Genomic DNA, 24,213 nt, shown 5'->3' with positions numbered 1-24,213 from the left:
AAAGAAAGAAAGAAAGAAAGAAAGAAGGTGGTTAGGAAAAATGTTCCTCCAAAAATAGGAGGACCTGTTTTGCTTTTGGAATAAATATAGATCTAACCAAGGGATACAGATTTCTCACTGACAAATTCTTTGCCAGATACTATGATTATTTGTCCATTTAAACCCAAAATTTCTCCTTAAAGCCCTGTAAAATATTCCCAGTAGGCCCTACCTATGCCTTTATTCAGAAGTACTGAATGAGCCACTGATTGGATTTCAAGCCAAGGTTCAAGTCCTCGCTCTTTTGAATGTTAAACCACTAAAAGAAGCCTCTGAATTCTAAGCTTTAATTATGTGTCTTTAGGGCTGTGCAGCAGGGGGACATTAATTAAGCTAAATGATCCTTCCTCTACAAAACACTTTGCAGTATTCAAGATGGAACAAGGAGCAGAATTGCTCCTGCAGTGTGAAATATAGGTGTGCTTTGTATGGAGCTGTGGGCAGCTCCATGGGGTTCACATCCACTCCACTGTGAAAGAGAAGCAGCTGCAAGAAAGGCCAAGCTAATTTGTAAAATGGTGGATGTGTGACTGGTCTGAGGACGGGAAATGAAAAAACACTACGAAACAATCGGCCACAAAAAAAGGCATAACAGAAAGACTCCACTCTATCCCATGTTTCAGTTTCCGTTTTCAAAGCCCATCCCTCCTTGCTCCGCCTTCATATTTCTCAGACACGGCTGGGATGGATGAAGCTCTTTAGTGGCACTCTGGGATTAGGCACACACATATAAACACATACAGACACGCATATGCATGCATGTCCTAAAATGTTCGCAAGTACTACACATGCTCGCACACACGCACAGGCAAGATACTGGAGGCAGCTTGTGAGGTGATTGTTACCAGATGAGGCGGGTTGTCCATCCACCCTCGCTCAGAGATAGACAAAAGATTACGCTGACTTTTCCTCATCCCCGCCTGATTGTGCGTCCGTGTGCGCATGTGGATGCACAGATGTGTGTGTGAGACAGAAAAGGGGAATTTTCAAGCACCTTCAAGTTGTTTTTTTAGGGGGGAGGGGCCTTGTATCTTAATGAATGAATGCTAAACCCCCCTTTTTCCAATGGATGAGCTGGCAGCTGGCATATGTATGTCCCATTCAAATAGAGTGACATGTTTAATTTGACAATTAAGAAAACAAAGGAATCCATTTAGACACACAGTTGGAACACAGTTGGAGGCTGTGTATACTTCGTGTGTGTGCCTGTGTGTGTCCCTCATCAGTTCTTTACAGAATTGAAAAAGACAGAAGGGGAAGTATTGTGGATGCAGTAGCCTAAAAAGCCGCAGTAAACCTGGACTGTCAGTTTAGATAAGCAAGAAAAGAAAAGAATCCATGAGTAAAAGCAGGCAAGACCAAAAAGCAAATTTATTTTTCTAATTCAAACCACTGGGTCTGAGCTCCTGCTGCTCTACCAGTCAATGGGGTGCATGCGTGGACTATTTATTGTTGTGGAAAGCAAAGTACTCATTACCTCAGTTTACCTCAAAGCAGCAGCAGACCACAGCGATTTAAAGGTGATGTAAATAACGCCAGCGCGTGGTGATTCTTTACAGCTGGCTGAGAATCGTTAACCTCACATTATGTCACACTTCAGGTGCTGAGAAAGCAAGCTGGGGTTTTACTCATAGACACACATAGTCTGCCCAGCAAGTGTGCGGGGAAATTATGTTACCCATAATCACACACAAAACACAGGAAAAGTCCTACGTAAGTAGTTTCCTACGAGCTAAATAAAAAAGACTATTTCTGAAGCGGCTCGAGTTAACTGTGAAGATTTAAGTACGTGTTTTTGCATATTCCAGGATATGAGGAACCACTAACTCATCTGAAGTGACTCTCCCCCCCCCACCCCATTTTGGCTCGACGAGGCCCAAATTTCCGACACCGCTTATCAGAAGATACAGACGGGTACCCCCCCGTGCCTAATTCCTTCTGTCTCACCCTCTTTCTCCCCTTCCTCTACCACCTCCTCTCTTTTTTTTTCCTGTGGTCCTGAGAGTCCTGTTACCATGGTTACGGCTGAACGATGGCTCCAACCCTTTGAAAGCCACACACACATGCACACTTGCACATGCTATCTGTATGAAGTAATGGCAACCATCCTTCACGTGGCTGAGTGTTCGTACGAAGTCCGTCTGCCCGCTCCTCTCTGTGCCCAGTTACAATAACATGACCCCCTCTCCCCCTGACAGAGATGAAAAATATCACCGGGCGGAAGATTCATGTACACGCACAAGAGAGCCTATGCTACAGTCGTTCTCAGCTAGTTGTTAAAATTTGCAAAGACAAAGTCCTCTGCAGCTATTATCCTCTAATGATAACATCTAGTGCAGCCTTGTGCCATTTTGGGATACCACTCTCAGTTGTAGTGCAGTGGAAAAGATAATAAAGTGAGTGACAGTCTACTTGAACATGAACAAGACTGAGATTGAAATATTTGTCTTCTTTCACTTTCCCTGCATGGCTTCCCAATCCACTACCCGTCTGCTCCACATCCAATCCTCCACTGCGCTGCTCTGCTTCTTGATAAATATATGCTTAAACGTGTCTGCAAGGAAGGTAGACCACAGAAAAATAGCCTCCTTCAAGGGTACTAAGACAGATAGAGGTGAAATCATGCACACAAACACGCACGCACACACACAGATACGAGCAATGGTGATGAATCGCTTTGGCCCCACCTCCCCTGTCCTCTTTCTACTTCTCTCATTGTCATGGTAACCATCAGCACCTCTACTGCATCCTGCATTCATGCTTTCACACCAGCCATCCTTTTCATCAGATTTTTTTTTCTTATCCTCACTCCTTGTCTGAAATCTGCTGAGTTGCGTTCCTTTCAAAGCCTTTTATTTCTTTACTATGAATCATCCATCTTTTCATTAGGTGTTCACACAAAAACAGTAAATGTGTTGTATATTTCATATAATACTATAATAATGTTCCACAAAGACCTTTTGTGAAGCTTGTCTTGTATGCTTGGACCAACTAGAGTTGTGCAGTGAAAGGGCTTTTTTTTTTAACTTAATGGCTTTGCCATTGTACCTCTCAGCCATGCTCACACTACATCTGTCTTATATAGCATCAATCAGCATCAAAGGCTGCTGAGCTGAAATTGTGATGTGACCTATTATGTCAGTTACTCCCTAATTTGCTTCATGATGATTCAATTCAAGGCCACTAGGCCCACATTAGGTTCTACAATGACGTATAACCAACCCTCATTGTCAGAGAAGGAAAACAGCTCCATTTTGACATAGGGTGTCTATATCATGACACACCAGGCCTCCCTCCAAAGTTGTCATATATGAGCATTTGTAAAGGAACTTTGCCTTCACATCAAAATGAACTGAGTAAGAATCACTTTTTAGTGTGTTGGGTTAATGTTGTCAAGGGGCACATTTTTTATCAAAATCACAAATCTTTTCCAAAACCAACAACAAGCAGCTGTGAGTGCCTGAAGCTAAAGAGCTAGATAAAGGGAAAAGGGAAAAGCAAGCAAACCAGTGCCACCCTTTCAACCCAAAATGCAAATTTACTCTTTAAAAAAGGACCTTTGACATTTGCTGCCGCATTCAAACAAGGGAAACAGATAAAAAGGTGAAAAGGACAATTAAAAGGCTACAAAGGCTGAAATTTTGAATCTTCTCTTTTAATTTAGATTATTATTCAGCTTCAAGATTTTTTTTAGCTCCCTTATGTGCACATTAGACACAAATAAAATTATCATATTGTAAGATAAGGTGCCAAATATTGCATTTTATCAGTGGGCTTCACCGAAATGTTTATATTGTGTTATGTGTTATCGCCAAAATAAACATCACCTGCACTGCACTTCCCGTGATCTTGGACTCTTGATCTGTATGACTTGAAAGAGCTGTTCTTTAGATAAGAAACAAAGCCTTGAGAGAAGAAAATATCCTTTCAATGGATTCGCATTAGCCCTTGTATCCGGTATTAGAGGTGCAGATCTGGCACTCTGAGATCCTTGCAATCAAGCAGCTCCTCTGTAATCGTCCCCTGGAGCAGGGCACAAAATACTCTTTACAGCCTGCCAGCGGTGTGGGTGTTTACCAGAATGCACATGACTGCAGGGAAGCGTGTATGCATGGGTATACATAAAAGTGTGTGAGTCTGTATGTAGTTTGTGTATGTGAACACCACTTGACAGCATCAGAAATCACTTCCAGCTTTCTAAATTGATATTCCCCTACAGAGAGCTGGACGCCGGCCAAGAGACCAGCATCCCTGACTGCTGGGGACAGAGAAAGAGACTGCATCACCAACAGGAACACTCTCCCTCCTTTACCAGTCTAGACTGGAAATAAATTGTTTTTATAATCATATACAAATACAACTGCAGACTTTCTGTATTTTCACCCCTTGTATGTTCTACAAACCACGTGATTTAAAATGTCTGGCTCGCCTGCAGACCATGATTCAGTCTTTGCATTCAATTGCTCTGAATGATGTTTAAAAAGGGCTTTAAAATCTATTTCTTTGCATATGTTTTTTTTTTAAAGAGATGTACACTATTTCTGACATCTGGCTCTTTCATGGCTACAAACCAAAGCCATTTTTCTTCCTTTCTGTGTGAAAATGAATGAGTGGGATATCGAATTGAATAAAGCTATATCTCATTTCATCTTCCAACCATCCAACTGTTCCTGCCTGCCACAACAGTCCCGCTCTGCTGAGCCGTGATGTGAAAACATTACGCCGCGCTGAGTGACAGCAGCTAAGACACCAGATGTCGACATCTAAAGTCGGCCGATGCGACTCCAGTTCCTTTGATCATGAAACAGAAATTTCTTTAGCATATTGTGTAAAAATTCAAACTTTTCTGTCATTTAATTGTTTATCCATGACTTAATTACACTGGCGTAGTACGGGTGGGAGTGTTCAGAGTCCTTCACATTTACCAAAGCAGTCTGGTGTGCCAGATTGGAGTCTTTGTCAGGCCAAATTTGACCCCCAGGCCTAATGTTTGACATCTCTGGTTTACAGTAATACACACCTCATCTACCAGTTTTTTAGATAGTACAGTTTGGCTTGAAAACATCATCCAGAGGCACTTTTACTGCTAAATTCCATATGACGGACATGTTATTTGAAAAAAGGGGGTGTTTTTTTTCCAAAAACCTCCTAAACTGTACAACGCATACCAGGGTGTGTTAGGCCAGAGTAAATCTAATCCAAAACCACAAAACTGTATTTTGTCTACATGCAGCAGAAATTTTGGTTATTGTAAGTTGACATTAAATCTAACACATCCTTGCTTTAAAAGTTAAATCACTTACAGCAGCGAGACAAAACCTGGGCCAAAGCAGAGGATTTACCTAAGCTCAGCCAGCACCTAAGCCAAACGCCTGTAAATGTACTCGAGGTTAAAACATCACACACCGACTACTGTTTCTTGTCAAAAAGATTCATCTCGGAGTCCTTACGCGATTCCAACACTAACACCTTATGCATCATCTAACTTCTGTCGTGGACTTTGTAATTGCTAGACTTTTTATAAATTGCAGCATGGGAATACTGACAGGCAAAGTGACAGGAGAGATGAAGGAACAATAGACCACCCTGAAGCAGCTAAAATGTGGGTTGAATTTTGAAATGCAGCCTGCAGAAGAAGATGTTTAAAGTTTTTAGACAAAGCGTGTCTCAACGAATCCTTCACATGCCTTGGTTTCTATCACACAGCTGTTCCATCTGGTTGTTGACGTCCCAAAAACACTTCTGTTGTGTTTTGAGAGATTTTAGTTTTTTCTACTTCCAGTCTTTTCTTTTTTTCTATTTCTGTTGCGTTTGATTTCACTTCTGTTGTACTTTTTTCTATTTGCTGTTGCTGTCTTTAGTTTGCACCGCAGTTATGCTGTACAATAAACCCATACATATGGCACAGTGAGTTTATATCTGCACATATGTTTTATATTTGTTAAAAGTATGTAATAACTAAGTAACAAAGTTCAAAGAGGAAGCTTAGTGTACATATATATACTTATCAGTCCCAACTAATCACAAATAGCTAGGAGAAACATCCCAAACAAGAGCTCAGAAGTCTTGTGGGGGTTAAAGATATTTTGTAAATGTTGATGTCTGAAGCTTATTTTTTTTTAATATTCCATTGAGGGCTTATTCACAACAACACTGATTTGGTCTAAAACTATAAGACCACCATGAGGGATACATTTAGAGAGGGGACATTAAAGTCTGCCATAAGCACACTGTTGCCTTTGAAATAGTTTAATTCATGCCTCAGTACTTTTTTCATTTAAAAGGAAAACCGATAGGGAACATTATTCCTCATCTTAAGGCTGCGTTTTGAATTGAGGTTCTGCTTGTCCTACATTGACGGGTTCACAGAGTGCACTAGGCTGAAGTGCAGAAAAACATCACCAACTCTGAACTCTGAAGATGGGACGTCTTCTGATGATGGAGGAAAATTAATCATCAAACTCCATAAATCAAATTTCCTCATGTTTACTGATTTTCTCTTCCAACCTTTCTGATCATTCCTCATTGAACCATTAGTCGTCATCACTCTTTCACTCATTCCTGTCCATTCGCGCTCGCAATTGAAGATTTGCACAGTTAATCCAAACAGATCACAGCAGTTGCCCATACAAACAGTAAAGCTATTTCCACTAGTGTAGTGCTTCCAGCCCTGTCTGACAGACCGCAGCCAGCAACCACAAACACTATGCATGTTCACATGTACAGAGGCCGACAGTGGAAATAACTCTTCCACTCACTGTGGTTTCTATCCTTAGAGCCCATGCTTTATGGTTTCATCAAATGCTCCTTTTCTTTTTTCTTTTTTTTTTTTTTGCACATGCATTTTTCACTTAAAAAATCATTATTAGCTCCTTATCTAATCACAGCTATACAAAAGCAGCACAGAGTATGTTCATATAAAGTACCTCATTTCTGTATAGTTCAGGAACACCAGACAGGAGTTGAAAAAGAGGGAGAAAAAGCCAGTAACGGAGGTTAGTGTGGGCAGGTGAGAAATAGTAAAAGATCTCCTGTAAAAGATTCCACTATAGGGGAATGGAAACTTTTTCCCACTCTTTTTGATGCCGCTCAAACCTTTAATAGTCATCTCATGGTGAGAGCCATCCTTATAAAAACTGAAATCGGATGAATAGACGATATAAGGTGCATGCATGACAGACGTGATGTGGACCATGCTGGATATAAAACCCATTTTACTGATGATTGCGATTTCCGTGCTATCACATAGACGAAGCAAAACCAGCCACGTTGTGTAATGTTGGTTTTTCAAAGCACTATATCTGGAATACTAATATTCCCCCTCTCTGCTACTCTGAGCATCTCTCCATATTTGAGCTCCTGAGGTGAGAAGGAAGTAGAAGAGGACAACAAATATCTACATATGTACACTATAACATATACGCAGACAACAAACTGCCAAACTAATGCGAAAAAGGCAACAAAGCAAACTGGATTACACAAATTAAATTATCCATATATGACACAAACGAAGCCCTCAGAGAGAAAAATCATGGTCACACCCAACTGGGACTTCAATCTAAAATCTATCCCTCTGTAAAGCCGACAGAAACTGATATACTGGGAAACAAGCACTCATACTGCCCTTCTCCCCTAACTTATTGACCACCTGCTGTTCCAAACTGCAGAACCCCCTCCCAAAGCAAATATGACATAAAGATACACAGGAAGCATGCTAATTTACACCAACTCTACTCAGTGTGTCATGAAATTAGATTAGTGTGACCTAATGAACCTGCTGCTCACGTGCGTTTGTGCCCTTTTCTGTCACTTTGTATATGTGTGTGGCTGGGTTTTTTCCCTTTCCCTCTCAAACTCCACTGTCGGGTAGAGAAAAGGCAGATTCAACCAATAACAGACGTGACAGCAACAAAATGCTCAGAGACAAAGTATGGACAAAAAATATTGCACAAAGGAAACACAAAGCACAAGCTGCCCAGGAGTGCTGGAATAAGGAGATAGTCCTGAGAGAGATAAAGAAATCGTGCATCTGAGTGTGAGTGTGGCTGCAGTTTTCTCTGTGTTCTGTATGGAGGGTCCAGTGCCTGCAGATGTTTGATATCGGCCTGTTCACCAGACAACGGGAGCTATCTCGACTGTTTTCTTGCTAAAGCTGAATGCCTCTACCTTGTCTGTTTCAGACTGCTGATAGAAACCCTCTGCACTAAAGATAAGCTTCACATTTTACCATTGTGTCATGTATACCCCTTCATCCGTTGCAGAGACGATAAAATGGTATATGTTCAAGAACCCCTCTACCATTTGAAAGACGAGTCAAGTATTGTTGAAATATTTGAAACATTGGAAAACATCATAACAACCAGCTGACAGTGTGAGAGAAGCTGCCCTTTCTCACACGTCACACACAGCAATCGATAGTCTGCTTTAATCGCGTTCTCGTTTCCCTGGAAAATACCCTTGCTGATTTAGGCCGAGAGCTAGATAGAGCATGCAGTATGCAGACAGTACACATGACACCCACTCACTAACTGTGAAGTCACCAGAGATATACCTGAGCTGTTCTCACATGAGCAAAACTGGACTTCAGACTGAACTTACACTGAGAAGCTGACAGGTTAAAGACTGTTTTAACTCCCAGATGGCTAATTCAGGAATTCACATTCTTGCATGCTCCTCTTTCGGGTAACCTCTAGAACAGTTCATGGCAGCAAGATGTGCGTGTTTGCGTGAAAACACCTTTTGGTTAGATCCACAGTGTATCCAGGCCAGCAAAGAAAAGTGAAAGGAAGTAGTCACTACCAGATGAGATGAATGCAAGAAAGAGAAAGCAGTCAGATTGGAGAGAGACAGAAAAAAGGGGTGAAAGAAGAAAAGCCCTCACTGCCATATGGTACAGAGAATTGGGCTTAATGAGGCGTGAGGCCATCCCCTCCACAGAGGCACTGGCCAGTGAGATCACACATGAATGAATACTCTGATAGGTTTAAAACACAGCATATGCCAACAACTTGTGATATGGAATCAAACTAATGCTTGCATAAAAACAAAAAGAGAGAGAAAAATGAAAGCGTTCTGATAAGATTTCAACATTTTCAATCTGATTACAACCGAAAATATTCTAGCAGAAAGAGATACTGTCGAGATCAGAGGAAAATCTGAGGCTCTGAAGCTGTGCCACCATCAAATAGAGAACCACTTTAAATGGGCAGGGTTTACATTGTTAGGTTATATAGTGCAAGTCTTGTTATATGCATCACTTCCACTTCCTCTATATAACAGCAAGGGTGTTTTATGTAAACAGCTCCTGAAGTTCTTAGGAGGCTTAAGGTTGTCCATATCAAATCCCAGGAGCAGCATATATGCACTGTGAGGCCTCTCAGCTGTAAATGCAAGAGGAGGAAGAAGAAGAACAGCACTTATCCATGTATAGGACCAAATTTATGATGGACTTAAAAATGCTGCCTGCTCAGTTAACTGAAAATAGGGCCTTAAAAAACCCTCACAGCTCACAGATTTGCTTCTGCATGTAGTCCAATGCATCTATGCATTGAAAAGGTTAAATTGGACCATATCCCATCAAAGCTCAGCCCCACTTCCTGACATCCAAATCACACCCCGCTGGAATTGCTGGAGACATTTCCTTCATTACCACAGCACTACCAACTTGCACACATATCTTGAAATCTCCTTTTGGACACAATGTGGTCAGGTTTCATTAAAAATGCCTCACCGAGTTGCTGAAAGGTACATAAAATGCACAAACGAGGAAAAATGAGATGCTTTCAACAGCAGCATCCTGCTTAGTTACATTTTCTTTTATACATCTGAATCAGAAATATCACTAATGCCGGGTAAAATGAAAGAATATCGTTTTGGGTAATATAATAAAATCACATAGAATCACATTAGATCTACTCTCCATTCAAGAAACAGTCGCTACAAAAAACGCCTGCAGAAATAACACCAGCTAAATAAAACCAGAACTCTTGGATTATGACACAATTTGACACAAATTTTGTCTCTGTACACCACCACGGTGTGTTTTAAACTAAACAATCAAAGTGTGATTTAATTTTTGGGGGGCAAAAAACAGCATCTAAGAGTGGCAGAACCATAATCAGCTCTTTTAACTCATCCAGAGGCTCTAAGGGGACACAACGGTACTACACAATAAATTCTAACATCACCTTCACAAAGACAATACTAACATTTTGCTGCTAAACAGGGATAATTTATAACATGATCACCATTCTAGTTTGACATATTGTTTAATTATTATGCTATTACAGCTAAGGTTGGTGTTCAGGTCATTAGATTTGTATGCATGTGGTCAAAAACCAGCGTCCTGGCAATATGAAAGCTTGACCCAGTGATACCACTGTATGAAAAATCAAACCATCAAATCACAAACAGTTGATCCAACAAAGAATATGATTGAGTAGCATCAAATTTCAAATGACATCTATTCCATGTTTTTTCATAGAAATAAATTCTCATTGTTGGGCTATAAAACAAGCAACACCCACAGTCGTAGGGCTGATCTTTTAAATCACAACAACTAGAAGCTTTACATTTTAATGTAAAGACACAACAGTAACAGAAAGAAAACCCCAACAATCAGATGGCCCCCTATGAGCAAGCACTGATGACTGATTAGGGATGAGGGGAAGGAGAGGGGACAAAAGACACACTGTAGCAGTAATCAATCTAATATATTCTGCAAAAAGGTGTCCAACAAAAGAAACCCTTGGGGGTAGCATATAACATTTATAAAACCAGAGAACCTCCCCTGAGTTCAGACCTTAGAAAGTTATTACTACAATAATTTTAAGACGTAAAGCCCACCTCTTTATGCCAACAGTTTACAGGCACAAGTCGAAAACCAAATTGGATTTTCTTCATGGTATCTGAGCCTCCGGTAGCAAACAGGTGACGAATTCCGAGTGAGTGTTGATGGATGTTATGAGAATAGTTCACATAGCAGACACACCATCCTGATCCCTCGTCACACACATCCTGTCAACAACGCCGGCAGCTGAGAGACGTGTGTGACGAGAGAGAGAGGCCGAAAGAGGCAGAAATACTGTACCAGACAAAAAGCATATGAGAAGAGGGGCCAGCTGTTAACAGCATGAAACGATTCACCAACTTTTCAGTCTCGCTCGCATCTTTGTGCAAAACCGAGCATTTGTTGTCGACTATCACCTGTTAAATGCCAATTGTGGCATGTGATGACAGTGAGCGCTGAAACCTCTTCTCTTTCTCCATTCAGCTATTGATCCAAGTAAATTCATCACACTGGCAGATTAATCAAAACGCCCAAGTCACGGGCGAGAGTTTCAACAGGCGCGGGCCTTATTAAAGACCAGCTACTGCTGTGCAAGAGCAAGAGTGAGGGAAGACGTCAAGCGGACAATAAATTTCTTCTTCCTCACACTTTTTCAAGCTAAATAAAAAACTATAGTGTGTTTTGAGACTGGGCTGGAAAAGGGGAACGGGCTCCAAGTGGAAGCTGTGGTTTGTTCTGGCTCTGGTTTCCATGGGGGTTAGATTCAGCGCAACACCAGCAGGAGACTGGGAGACTGGTTTGGTGTTACAGGAAGCTTATGCTGAATACCTTCCTGCTTTCAGTGAGCCACAATGTTTCTCTGGAGCTATTGCTATTGGTTTATCAAATGTGATTAGTCTCAGTGTGCATGTGTGTAAGCGTTCCTTATAGAGGCTGAATAGAATTTAGCTGTGGGATCTCTGACTTTGGACTTCACACCAAAAGGGCTGATTGCTCTGACAGATAGACACGCTGTGTTTGCTTAAGTGGTTTTCTGGTAGGTTCAGAAAGACTAACTCCACCTGTTAAAAGAAAGCTCCCCCACCTATATGTTTTTCACTTAGTTTCGGTTACCTTCAAAGGCATGCCCATATGGACTTATGTGAGATTCTGTGACAGCACAAAAAAAAAGACTCCAGCCAGCTGATGGATTTGAACTCAAGAACTTCTTGCTCTCAGGTGATGGTGCAACTACCACACAACTATGCCTCAAACAATAACCCAAACTTCTCAAGTGTGATAAGGCAATATTAAACGACAGTCACAGAGCCATATGGTGGAAACATTCAAATTACATTTTTAACAGTTTGGGGTACTGGATCCAGCTGACTGACCTGAGACATCTAAAATTTATTCGGGAAAGCCTTAAGGAGTTGGTGTTACATTATTTTGTAAACTAAGTTTTCATCACAGGGCGTTACCCTACCGGCGTGTTAAATTTCGATGTTTTGTCATGAAGCACGCAATTGCTGTAATTCAAAGATATATTGTCCAGTCTGCACAAAACTTAACAGGTTTGATGAGTCGTGTGATAGTAGTAAGAAACTTTTAGAGCGCCACCTAGTGGAAACAGGAAATGTCATGTTTTATATTGTACTGTACTCCTCCCAGGTTGACTGCATGCACCTCAAAGTGGTCTGAATGAACTTCAGAATATTTTGGTGTCTAAGCCTAACAAAAAGTGTCCACTTAGGAGTGACAGTGTTTTGGATTAGTGAGACTGTCATAAAATCATCATGTTCTCAGTTGCCTGAAGCCAGCAGCTCTAATTTTATAACTCGAGTTTACTAAGCAGATTTGTGTATTTGGGCTGTGGTACTAGAGCGCTTCACTGCTTTTGTAGAGCAATGCCAACAAGCCATTTCCCATCTCTTCATATAGTACATTTCCCAGAAGAGCACATCTGTGTGTCTGTCTGGATGAGTGTTTTTCAACAGCTCTGACCAGGAAACCACATGCTGAACATCACAGGGGAGATCACCTGCTGAAAGTGAGGTCACATACACATACACAGACATACTGGATGACATGCGGACATGCGCATACTCGTATATACACGCACAAAAAAAACTTGCTTTCCGCTTTGTTGTTTTGTTTTTAACTATCTAAGCTAATTTATCTTTTTGTTTTGAAATCATCATTTCACTTTTATTTAATTTGGACTTGATTTGCTTTATTCTTTAATCAAAGCAAAGCATCAATTTGCTGATGTCCGTTGGGGCTGTTTTGGAGCTACAACCAGAGTGTGCGTGCTACTGCTTGTGAGATTAACAGTGCCTTTCCAGCAGTCAGGTTATGCTGGAACTCAGCATGTCATTGGATTTGACAGAGGGTCTGCAAGGAACAACGCACACAGATGGGAAAAATGCTTTAACTCTGAAAAACACAAATTTTAAACGAGTAAGAAATCTGAAAGTAATCATCATATGCACTCAGTAGAAGTAGCAGTCATTCAGAAAGAATGATGACATGAGATCAGATGATTTCAGCGACCATCACATGCAATTTTTTAGCTTTTAAGGACTAACTTTGCTTGCTTTTCACCACCAGCTACAATCTCCAACGTTCTCATGACCTTTACCTTCTCAGGTTGTGAACCCGATTCCGGCGAATGTGTATGCCACACACTCGCACACACACAAACACACACAGCCACTTTTTAACCTCTCCAGCCTGGGAAATACTTTAAGGAAGCGGAAGAAAAGGAAAGCGAGGAAACTGAGAAATAAATAACCCCTTTGTGCCGTGGCCATATAAACAGTGCAGCACATTACAGATTACTAGAGTGGCCAAACTGATAAGAAGCTTCCTACACACAGCATGTACTATATTTGTGTGTATGTGTAGGTGAAGAGTGAGCGAAAGCAAAATCAACCTATAGAGAAAGATGTAACGAGACAGAAACAAGGGAAAAACTGGGAGAAAACAAATGACAATGAAAATAAAGATATAACAAAACAAAAAGCAAATTGTGGGACTCAGGAAAGACTGAAAGAAAAGCAGCATATAGAACGTTCTTCATACATGCCTCCTGATAACACATTTCCTTGTTTAGATATTAAACATTAGTTGATTTCCCCCCATTTTTAAGTGTCCGAAATCCAAACTTAGCCAGCCGGGCCAGCGTAGTAATTCCAAACTCCAAACAGTGATTGCTAAATATTGTAAATATTTGTACAATTCTGCCATTGTCTTAACTGTGTGGAGCGTGACAAATCTCACAAACGGCTAATCTGTGCCAAATAACACCACAAAAAAATATGTAAACTGAATCCAAGCAGGCCAGCTGACCCAAATCTCGACTTTCCCACTAGCTGACAGTGTAAAAAAATGATGCTAGTGAATTAAGCTATTAATTCATTAAGCTATGATGTCAGGTCTCAGATTATTTTGTGCGCTTGTGTGTCCATGTTTCACTGGCCAAGAAAAAGTTAACACCAGCTGCCATTATACTGAAAAACTGCAGCTCTTGTGGGGAGACTCTCGCCTGGAGTTTCTCGGCACAGATGAAGCAAGCATTGAGGAACGTGCCGGAATGACTAAATCAAACCTTATTCAATCTCTCTGGCACACTGGAAAACTACCCGTGATGTCTGGCATGGGATTAGCCTGCACCTAGTGCCAGAATAACTGCCGGCTAGGATTAGAAAGAAAAAAATCAGTAACAGTTGATTACAACTGTTGCAACAACTGGAATGAGGGTCTAGAGGGTTCATTATTAGTGAATAATAATGCCAAAGGGCAAGCTAACTGAGGACAAAGTACAGGGTTCAGACAAAATAACCACCTGGATCTGACTGTGAAAACATTTAAAGGTTCCATCTGTGCATTTCTTGTTCTTTCTAGATATCAATCCCTCTCTCCTCTGCTGTTTTACTTCATTTACATCTTATAGTCCTCATTACATTTCGTCACGTCTCATGTCTTCCCAAAGGAGCCAGCCCATATGCCAGCTTTTCCAATGCATGATAAGTGAACCTACAAGAACATGAAACTCTACTAGTCTTTCTGGTTTTAATACGGCACCAGAGCCTTTTATTAGAATCTCAGTGGTGTTTTAGGCCCAGCAGTGAGCTATCTTAAAAATTTTGAAAAAGGGGGGTTGGGGGGGTTCTGCCTCATGTCAAAGCATTTAAAACTGGCTTGTAAAATCTGCTGGTCTGATCTGTGCACGATGCCATGTTAAGACCTTTCTGGAAGACAATCTAGCTCTCCTTTTTAATCAGGCGAGGTCCGCCTCATATATGAAAGCTGCTGAAATCGTGATGAAAACAAGACAGTTAAGCTGAAGCGAGGTACTGCACCGATACCAAGGGCTCACCCCACATTTCTGGCTAAGTTACCATGGCAATCCTACGAGGTGAGAGAGAGGACACACCAGAAGAGAGTAAATCTCCTCAAAGGAGCTTCAGGAATTCAGGTAAAGACTCCCTCCCTGCTTTTCTTTTTCTTCTTTCTGTTAGATATAGTTTCCCTTTAAATGAGATCATTGAATATCCCAGACTTTATGAATCACATCACAATGTGTCAGTGCTTCCAAGTGCCCCATCCATTGTGAAGCAGGACTTTGAGACTGCTTTTCACTTCAGACATGACTTTGATTTCCAGACCACTTTATATTGATGTATAAATCAGGCCTTTGCCAGGGGAGTAATCATAGTGGGTTTTACAGGGAGTGTGTTTGTGAAAAGAGAGAGGGAATAAAGAGATGAGAGGACTGGGAAGACAGTGAATACTAGGTTTTGGCTGCGTAAGTAGGACAATAGTTTTGTGTTCAACACACTGCAAGATAGAGCGCTCAAAGAATTAAAAATGTCAGTTCCTCTACAAAATGAAGACAAGTAGAGAGAAAAATAGATAAAAGATTTATAAGTTAGAAGGAGAAGCAAAAAGCTGAGGAGAAAACTTTCTCTGTCAGGGTTTCTCCTACCTCTAAGAAGCAAGTCCCCGCTGGGGTGTTTTCCTTGATGGAGGTATTGTAGAAGTTGCTGGAGAACACCGGCGTGTTGTCATTAACATCCTGTAGCACAATGTCCACTTTCGCTGTCGATGACAGCGGCGGGCGTCCGCTATCCATCGCAACCACAGTCACACTAGGCGCTGGCTCTGATTCAAAATCCAGAGCAGTTGCTGTGGTAATGATCCCAGTAACTGGATCGATCGAAAACCAATCAGAGTGAGAGTTTTTGCCCTTTAGCAGGCTATATCGCACATCCCCATTGGGGCCCTGGTCCTTGTCCCTGGCAGTAACCTGGAGAACAAAGGATCCAGGATACACAACCTCAGGAATGGTTTGTCTGTACGCCTGCTGGTCAAACAGAGGGGGGTTGTCATTGACATCAGTCACCTGGATGGTGAAAGAGGACTCTGCTCTGAGCGGGGGTGTGCCAGAATCTGTGGCCATCACCCTCAGGTCATACGAATCCCGCTCTTCTCTGTCCAAGACCTGGTCAACATATATAAGGTAAATGATACTGTCCTTGGTTGTAAGAGCAAACTTCCCATCACCACCCTCAAGGGACACATTGACATTGGCGTACTCTCCATAATCTGGGTCGGTGACAGATATCCGAGCTACATATTGGCCGGGCTGGGCTCCTTCTGAGATTCTTGGAGAACCATCCTCACTGAGGAAGATGATGGTCATAGTAGGCTGATTATCATTGTAGTCACGGACATGAATAGTCACAAATGCATTGGTCACCTGTGAAAACAAGTTATAGGATTTAGATAATTCTCCTACTGGGAATTCATCAGCGCAGCACAAGTTCTTCACATTCATTATATTAGTTTGTACTGTTGGTATGCTTAAATTGGCTATTTAAGACTAATTTAGGCTAAACATGTTAGTGGTCAGGAAAACAAGCTCCAGCAACACTTCATCATGTCACCACGTGTTGACACTGATGAAGGCTACAGACTGAAATGTGTTGGTCAAGCAGTAAAGTTGTTCTTCATACTAGAGGTGCTGCTAGGCCTACAGTCACTCTTCTAAACCAAAGTGATGGAAAAACAAATTAGCTTTGACTTGATGATGGTGATAGAGGAAACTCAGGGGATCACAAATCCTGAAACAGACTAGATAGCAATGCCATACAATATTTGTCTTAAAAATGGTGAAACCAACCACAATGTGTCACTGACATTCATCGTCTGGGAACCACAAAATTTAATGGAACCAGCGAGCAATCCATGTCTAGATAATAATGAATTTGGACCATCCGTATCAATCAATAGGATTCGTGCTCTTTGCGGCTCATTAGCACTTTCTATCTAATATAAGTATATAATACGATATGCTACAAACCATTAAACACACTGCACGGCTTTGTTAATACACTATAATGAAGGGGCCACAATGCAGTTACCTCAGGGTGGCTGGCATTATCCCTGGCCTGGACCACCAGTTCATGAACCCTCTTAAGCTCATAGTCCAGGGGTTTATTCAGAGTGATGACCCCAGACTTTACATCAATGACAAAGTAGCGTTCAGGGTCACTCTGACGTCGGTTGATTTCATAAAGCACCAGCCCATTATCACCTTCATCCTCATCTGTGGCAAACACCTGCACAGACAGTAAAAAAAAAAAATCCTGATGAATGTGGAGTCAAAAACATAATTTTAGAAACAAATTAGAGCACAAAAACTAACCTGGAGGATACTGCTTCCCTGTGGGAGACTTTCAGAGATAATAGAGTGGTATCTGCTTTGATTGAAGACTGGCGCGTGGTCATTTATGTCAGTCACAGTCACCTCCAGGGTCATAGATCCCATCTTCCTAGGTGAGCCCCCATCAAAAGCCTCTATTACCAGGGTGTACGATGAGCGTTTTTCCCTATCAAGCAGTCCATTGACTACCAGGTCTATGTATAGCGCCTTGTTAGCACCTCTCTTGGTCTCAAGTTTGAATGTCTGGCCTACATTGCCCTCACGAATAGCATAGCCTTGGGTGGTCAACTGGTCCTTGTCTGCATCGGTCGCTGGCTCCAGAGAAAACCTTGTGCCCACAGCTGTGTGCTCAGGGATCTTAAGAACAGCACTCTTTTTTGGGAACACAGGTGCGTGGTCATTGATGTCGTTGACAGTGATTGACACTTCAATAGTGACCCCGGTCATTGTAACAGCAATGAAGTTATAGTGGTCCCTCTGTTCACGATCCAGACGGCGTGCAGTGGTAATGATGCCTGTGGTCTCGTCAATATTGAGGTCATGGCTGACACCTGTGCCTTCGTGGTCCGAGATGAAATAAAGACTTGCAGTTTCACCAGGCGGTAACCCAGCACTGATGTCCCCAACAATGGTCCCTGCCGGTTGCTCTTCATCCAGCTGGAGTTCTAGTGCACCGAGAACAGTTGTTGTCTGGACCAGAACAAGGATGACACAGAAATAAAAATAGACCTTCTGATGCCAAAGACGTGAGCGCACACAGGGTTCACTGACCCAAGACCTCCCTCTTGACCCTTTACTTGTTATCGGCATGGCTGGGTTCTAAAACTCCTGGAAGAAAAGAAGAGAGGGAAGAAAATATTAGCCACAAAAATATGACTTTTTAAAAGTGCAGGTATATTTTATGAAACCTGAATTGAGCAAGTGTACAGTGCTTTTCATTCTCTATTGAAAATTCCCTCTTGAAAATTCACTTTAGCTGTTTTGCATGAAACAAAAAGAGAATGTTCATCTCTTTTTTATTTTCACTGAGTATGTATCTTAAATCCCCACATGACAAGGTTCTAACACATTTATAGTGGTATAGAACAGATATTAAAGACACTGCCTGATGAATTTCAGCTTTTTCCCCATAAAATAGATATATATAACATTTTAGACAGAAGTTTCCAGCTGGATCTGGAAGCACTGAAAGAGCATGACAATGGACGTCTGAGTCTGTCCAGGATCCACAGTGGGTTGGACCAAACTGAGGACAGTCATAACTTGTAATTATCCACAGGATAACAACTTTTATCCACTGGGTGACAATATCTTAAAGTGGGCAGAACATAACACACTGGGAATTAAGATCTGTTTGTCAAATGTTTTATAGATAACACAGATCAGAACAGCAAATGCTTACATGCATAAATGTACAATAATGCAGAAAGCCTGGGAAAGTATGCCTATAGCTTAGCCTCTTAGCCTCTCTGGTTCCCCAAATTTTAAATCATGCACGCTTCCATAAAGTATCCTCCTCGTGCTAATGCCAAATCAATGGAAGTAATGATAAACAACTGTCCACAAACCCCTGCAGAGTCACACGCTTCTTGCTAGCAACTGTTTATGCTTAGCCTCTTGTGCCAGAAAGTGGTAAGGTACTGTAGGTCTACTCCAACACATGACATGTCGACAGCAGGAACCTTAATCACAAGATTTTCAAAGTCAAACTAAAACTCACCTGACAGTGTTTTAAGCTAACCTGCGGCATAACCACCATCTGGTTCTTCCAGCAAGTTAAAACAAACAACAATAATTATCTGCAAATGGAAACTGACCCAGTTTTGACACATACTTTTGCATACTAGCATAAAATCCTGGAAATACGCTCATAAATGTTTTGGCAAGTTTAACCGAACAAGTTTAACTGGACTCTCACGAGATAGATGCACGTTTTACCCCTTGGCAAAGTCTACAAATATTTAGATTACTTTCAAAATGAGACCAATTGTTTATGCATGTTCCACTCGTATTTATAAGGGAAGATTTATTGAGCATGTAACTCTTCAAAACATCCTGCAATGAGGAGAACCGTCCAGCCCTGACACAACTCATTCATCACACTTTTGAGACCGGAGAGATGATGCTTTAACAATATTCTACGGCGATCTGAACATTAATGCCTAAACTCTCTGGAATGTGAATGATTCCTGCCCTTGTTGCTGTTAAATTATCAAAGCTATAAATGTGCGATGCAGGCAAAAGGCCAGTAGCAGACTGGAAACAAGTTTTCAATGGCGGGCGGTGGCCCTTGCTGGATGGCCATATTCACAAAAAAAAATCACTCCCACAGTGCATGTATAATCTGGACAGTTAACTTTAGGAATGTCTTTCACCTCTAGAGAAAAAGCCAGCCTGCTGCTGGCCGCAGATTTCGCACATACATTAAACTAAAGAATTCATAGTCTCACACACAAAAGGACCATAGACTTACCCTTTTGAATGACTGCTATCTCATATACAATAATCAGAAGAAAATGAGTGTCTTGCTAGTACTTTAAATTTACAAGTCTCCTTAAAAACTATGCATATGCATATGACACAAATAAAACATAAAAACAATATTTTATGTGATGAATCCTCATGCTATCATCCACTTTACCAGTCTTTCTACTGACTCTGACCTGCGGTCATTTATGAGGCCTCTGAGGAGGAAAGATTAATAAAGGCTATAGCTCCACGGGGACTGGGGAAGGGGACACTGATACTGGCCCCTCTGACTGACCCCTACATCTGGTACAGACGGCTGCTCTGGACAGTTGCTGCACTCCTACACAATGCTCAGGCTGAGCACATGTCTCCGCACAAAGCCCTTCTTTTGTTGTCTCTGTGTTTCAAAGTAGTTGTCAGTGTTTGTGTCTGTCTGAAACAAGACAAAAAGAGAGGAGAGAGAGAAGTTGAAAGAGGTCTGGGAGACAATTAGGGGTGTGATGATAAAACAAAGCCTTTTAACTGCAGTGAGGGAAACTCAGAGTCATAGCTTGGGCCTTTTGAGACGTCGTTCTGATGAAATTAACTCAGTACCATAACACAGCCATTGAGCAGACCAAGGAGAACAGCATGAAAAGAACAAAGCAGAGACGTGGAAAAAGCAGATTTGGAACACAATAGCAAAAGTAACATTCATTGCAGTTTGCTTTGGCTTGGCAGGCCTGTTGCCTTTAGAGACCACTGGACTGTGCAGGCAGAACTTATGATGTCAGAAAGGGTGTATTCCAGTTTTTTTACGTCTTTTCTCTCTCACTGCTTCAGTTGAGTGTCAGTGAAAGGTAATATTGATGAACTGATCGCATGGCTGCAATCTGTCACTGTCAATGAGCAGTCTGTCCATGACATCATCTCCACCTTTGACATGGGCTGCAATACACTTGTGTTTGCTTTGGACAACACGAGCCGACGAGGGATGGAGAGTGCAGGGGCTAAAATAGAGCTCGTATTGAAAGTACTCTGGCTTTAACAAACAGTCAGCGGAGTAAAAGATAATCACCTGATACACTCCCTCTAGTGGCTCTCTTTAAAATTATGATGAATTATGCACGGCCAATTTAAAGAGGTTTGGAATTTCTCCTAATCTTAAAAAAAAAACCCAGAAAAATAAGACATAAACTGGTTCAAGCAGCACAACAAACATGATTCAACCTGTCTGCAGGCTTTCATGTGTGCATGACATGTGCATGCAAGCAGTGACATCATCTGTGTGCGACCACATTGACAGACAGGGCAGACCCTTAGGGCTCCACGCAGTCTCAGCCACATTATATCTGGCATTGCACCCCCATAATCTCCTTCTGCTGTGTGCAGCCCTCAAAGCCTCAAATGCATGGGCCTCCGCTCCTAAGCGCTGCAGCCAAATAATAGAAAACCATAGCGTTTTCTATATGTGACCATTTAAAGCAGTACGGTATGTGCGCGAGGATGTGTGTAAATGTGTTTATACTATCGAAACTCAGTTGTCAGGAATAGCTTCTCCACGTGCGGTGCCATCTCCCAATCCCTTGCATGTTCTACTCCTCCTCCTCCTTCCCTCTGTCCGTTCCCTCTAATGTATTTAGCAGATCTGCCTGGGCACGCCATAGTTACGCTCAGCCAAGCCAAACAGGACTCAAAGTCACAAAGTTCCAAGTAAAAACAGGCCGCTCGGTATCACCGATATCTATGCCATCTTGTGCTTTGATGGAACAGCAAAAGGGTTGCATTAAGCTGGTTTCTCAGTGGTTAAAGGGTAGGGCTTTGCCTATAGATACTTGTCACTCCTGGGACTGCTTCCGTGTCACTCAGAACGCTGGCCAAACTTTGTGATTGACAGTCAAGACAGAAAGAGAAGAGAATAAAAGGAAAAGGTTTCATGCTGTGTCAAAAGTCAACAATAAAATGTGCCACAAAGACAGAACACTGGATACAACCATCTTTTTTGCATTTTTAAAACCCCATCTGTTAAAATCTAGTGTATCATCAGGCACAAGACATGCATGCTTGATAACCCCAACATGGCAATGCTCTGGTTTGTAAAAGTGTGACAAAGCATTTTCTGTGCAAGTATACGGTTACATTTAAATGACTGAGAATGAAAGGTTAGGTCAGTTTGTAGTGAAACAGGCTGCAGCGGTCTGCAGTGCCAAAAAAGCTTTGTGGGACGAGGGAAGGAGGGCTGAGTCTTGCAGGGGGTGTAGGATGGAGGAAAGCTTTGTTCTTCACTTTTTATGTCACTTGGGCTGTGTGTATGTGTGCGCGTGTGTGTGTTTAGGAGCACAAAAACAATGACTGCTGTGTCCCCTTGAGTTGCCTTGCCATGCATATCTGGATATAGACGTCCTATTTCTAACCCCAGCTGTCACCAGCACTAGGCACATGTGCGTGTGAGCCGTCTGTGTGTCTTTGTGCATATTACGTGTAATTCCCTGGCTCCGCTTTTACTTTTCCTCAACTTAAGAACCTACACTAAAGGTGGATATCAATTTCAATTCATTTCCACAACTGAATCAACCCCCACCCAGTGATTCTGAAGGATAACAGCACCAGGCTCTCAGACAGCCAGACGGCCACTGTCTGGAAAGTTGCACACACACTGAAATATACATGTTTGTGCTACACCAAAACACAATCAATATTAATACTACTACTCATAGAGCGAGTTCATGACTGTGTCATATGACTGGAGTACATCACCCAAGGGATGCATGTAACTGTAAAAGCTCTCACAACCAGTGAAACGCAGCTTAATTCCAGTGTGAAGACTGGTAAGCCCTTAGTAAGTACATTTGAATTAATTATGATGGAATATGAAACAGTTCCTTGGCACACCTCTGCTTTAGACGTCAGTCCTAATCCATCCACAACCAGATAGTGTAAAAAAAGTGAAAGAGAATGTGCTAAAACTGGTCGGCCGTTGGTCTCCTGTGGATAGTGTCGTAATTCATCTCACATATCTTATTATAATTTGAATAAAATTTCTGACTTTTAAGTCTCTTCCTATCAAATTGTTACTAAGAGCTAAAAGCTCAATTACAAACTCTCTTATAAGGACTTATTTATCACACATTTATCTCAACTTTGTGAAAGATTTTGGTTTGTTTTTTTAAATTTTGTCCATAAAACGTTGCTCTGGAGTTTGATTTTATCACCTTTTTCCTATGTCGAGTGACATGAGCATGGCTGCAGAGGGTGGGCAAGGGGAAGTGAGTTCACAGAGAGCACAGCAGTCTGTGCCAGGAACCTACTGAGAATAAGAATGAAGTCCATAATCTGTTTTCATTTGTGGCTTTCATGCCAAATCAAATAGAAAATGAAAAAGGTTAAAACAATAGGCTTTCTGATTGAGGATGTAAATATAAGAGAAAAAAACTGTCTAATCCAAAGGTATTTGAAAAGTTAGTTATTTGCCTCCACACTGTTATTTGGATATAAAACCATGTCATGACTTATTTAAAGGTGCAATCTGTAAAAACTTTAAAATAGATTTTGAAAAATGAAAACGCAGTTATTGTTATCGCCAGAATGTGAACACTTAACAGCTAGGAAGTTATGACAAACATGTGCAGTGCTGCAGGGATTTCTACTGAAGTTAGCATGTCAACCAGTTAGCGCTGGCCTACAGTAAGACTTTGAAAGTCCAGGTGGGCTAATGAGTCAATGTAGCACTCGGTCTGCTTTCAGTCCAAAATGAGAGAAAGGAGCGCCTTCAGACAAGGAGACTATTTCCCTTTGCTAACACATGAATGTTTAAAAGGAGGCTACCCAGTCTTGCTTTTATACTTTGTCTTTCTTGAGTCTCACAGTGCACAGCCTACATTTGATCCAAGAGAGAAAACAGCTCCATTCACACAAGAGATTGTCTGATTGTTGGCAATTTCGCTGTATTATTGTAGGGTTTTCACTTTACATTATCAAGTGCAATTCAGCGTGATATAAATAAAATTGAATTTAATAAAATTCACAGGTGACACTGGTGGATCGGAGATAGCGTTACTCAAAAAATGATTTCTTAATGGGCTTATTCTCTTTACCAAATAGTAATAGTATCCACATCTTAAAACTGAAAACTAAATTGGCAATAGTCTATCATTTGGATCTGGCTCTACATATATATACTTTCTATTTTGCTTTGTTGTCAATGTATCAGGTCACATCCCAAAAATAC

At 41.5% G+C, this 24,213-nt stretch overlaps 1 protein-coding gene across 1 annotated transcript in view; it reads right to left on the bottom strand.

Moving 5' to 3' along the window:
• dchs1b (dachsous cadherin-related 1b) overlaps positions 1–24,213 on the bottom strand; it is an 87,155-nt gene that overhangs the window by 55,078 nt on the left and 7,864 nt on the right. The window contains exons 2-4 of the mRNA XM_085174614.1: positions 17,520–18,365; positions 17,236–17,433; positions 15,798–16,571 (exon numbers count right to left, since the gene is read on the bottom strand). Coding sequence (XP_085030740.1) covers positions 15,798–16,571; positions 17,236–17,433; positions 17,520–18,347 — 1,800 coding nt within the window. The 5' untranslated portion in view covers positions 18,348–18,365. The remainder of the gene's footprint in view (positions 1–15,797; positions 16,572–17,235; positions 17,434–17,519; positions 18,366–24,213) is intronic.

Source organism: Neolamprologus multifasciatus, chromosome 10, assembly GCF_963576455.1.
Source record: "Neolamprologus multifasciatus chromosome 10, fNeoMul1.2, whole genome shotgun sequence".
Lineage (NCBI taxonomy): Eukaryota > Metazoa > Chordata > Actinopteri > Cichliformes > Cichlidae > Neolamprologus > Neolamprologus multifasciatus.
This window is presented reverse-complemented; position numbering and strand designations above follow the sequence as displayed.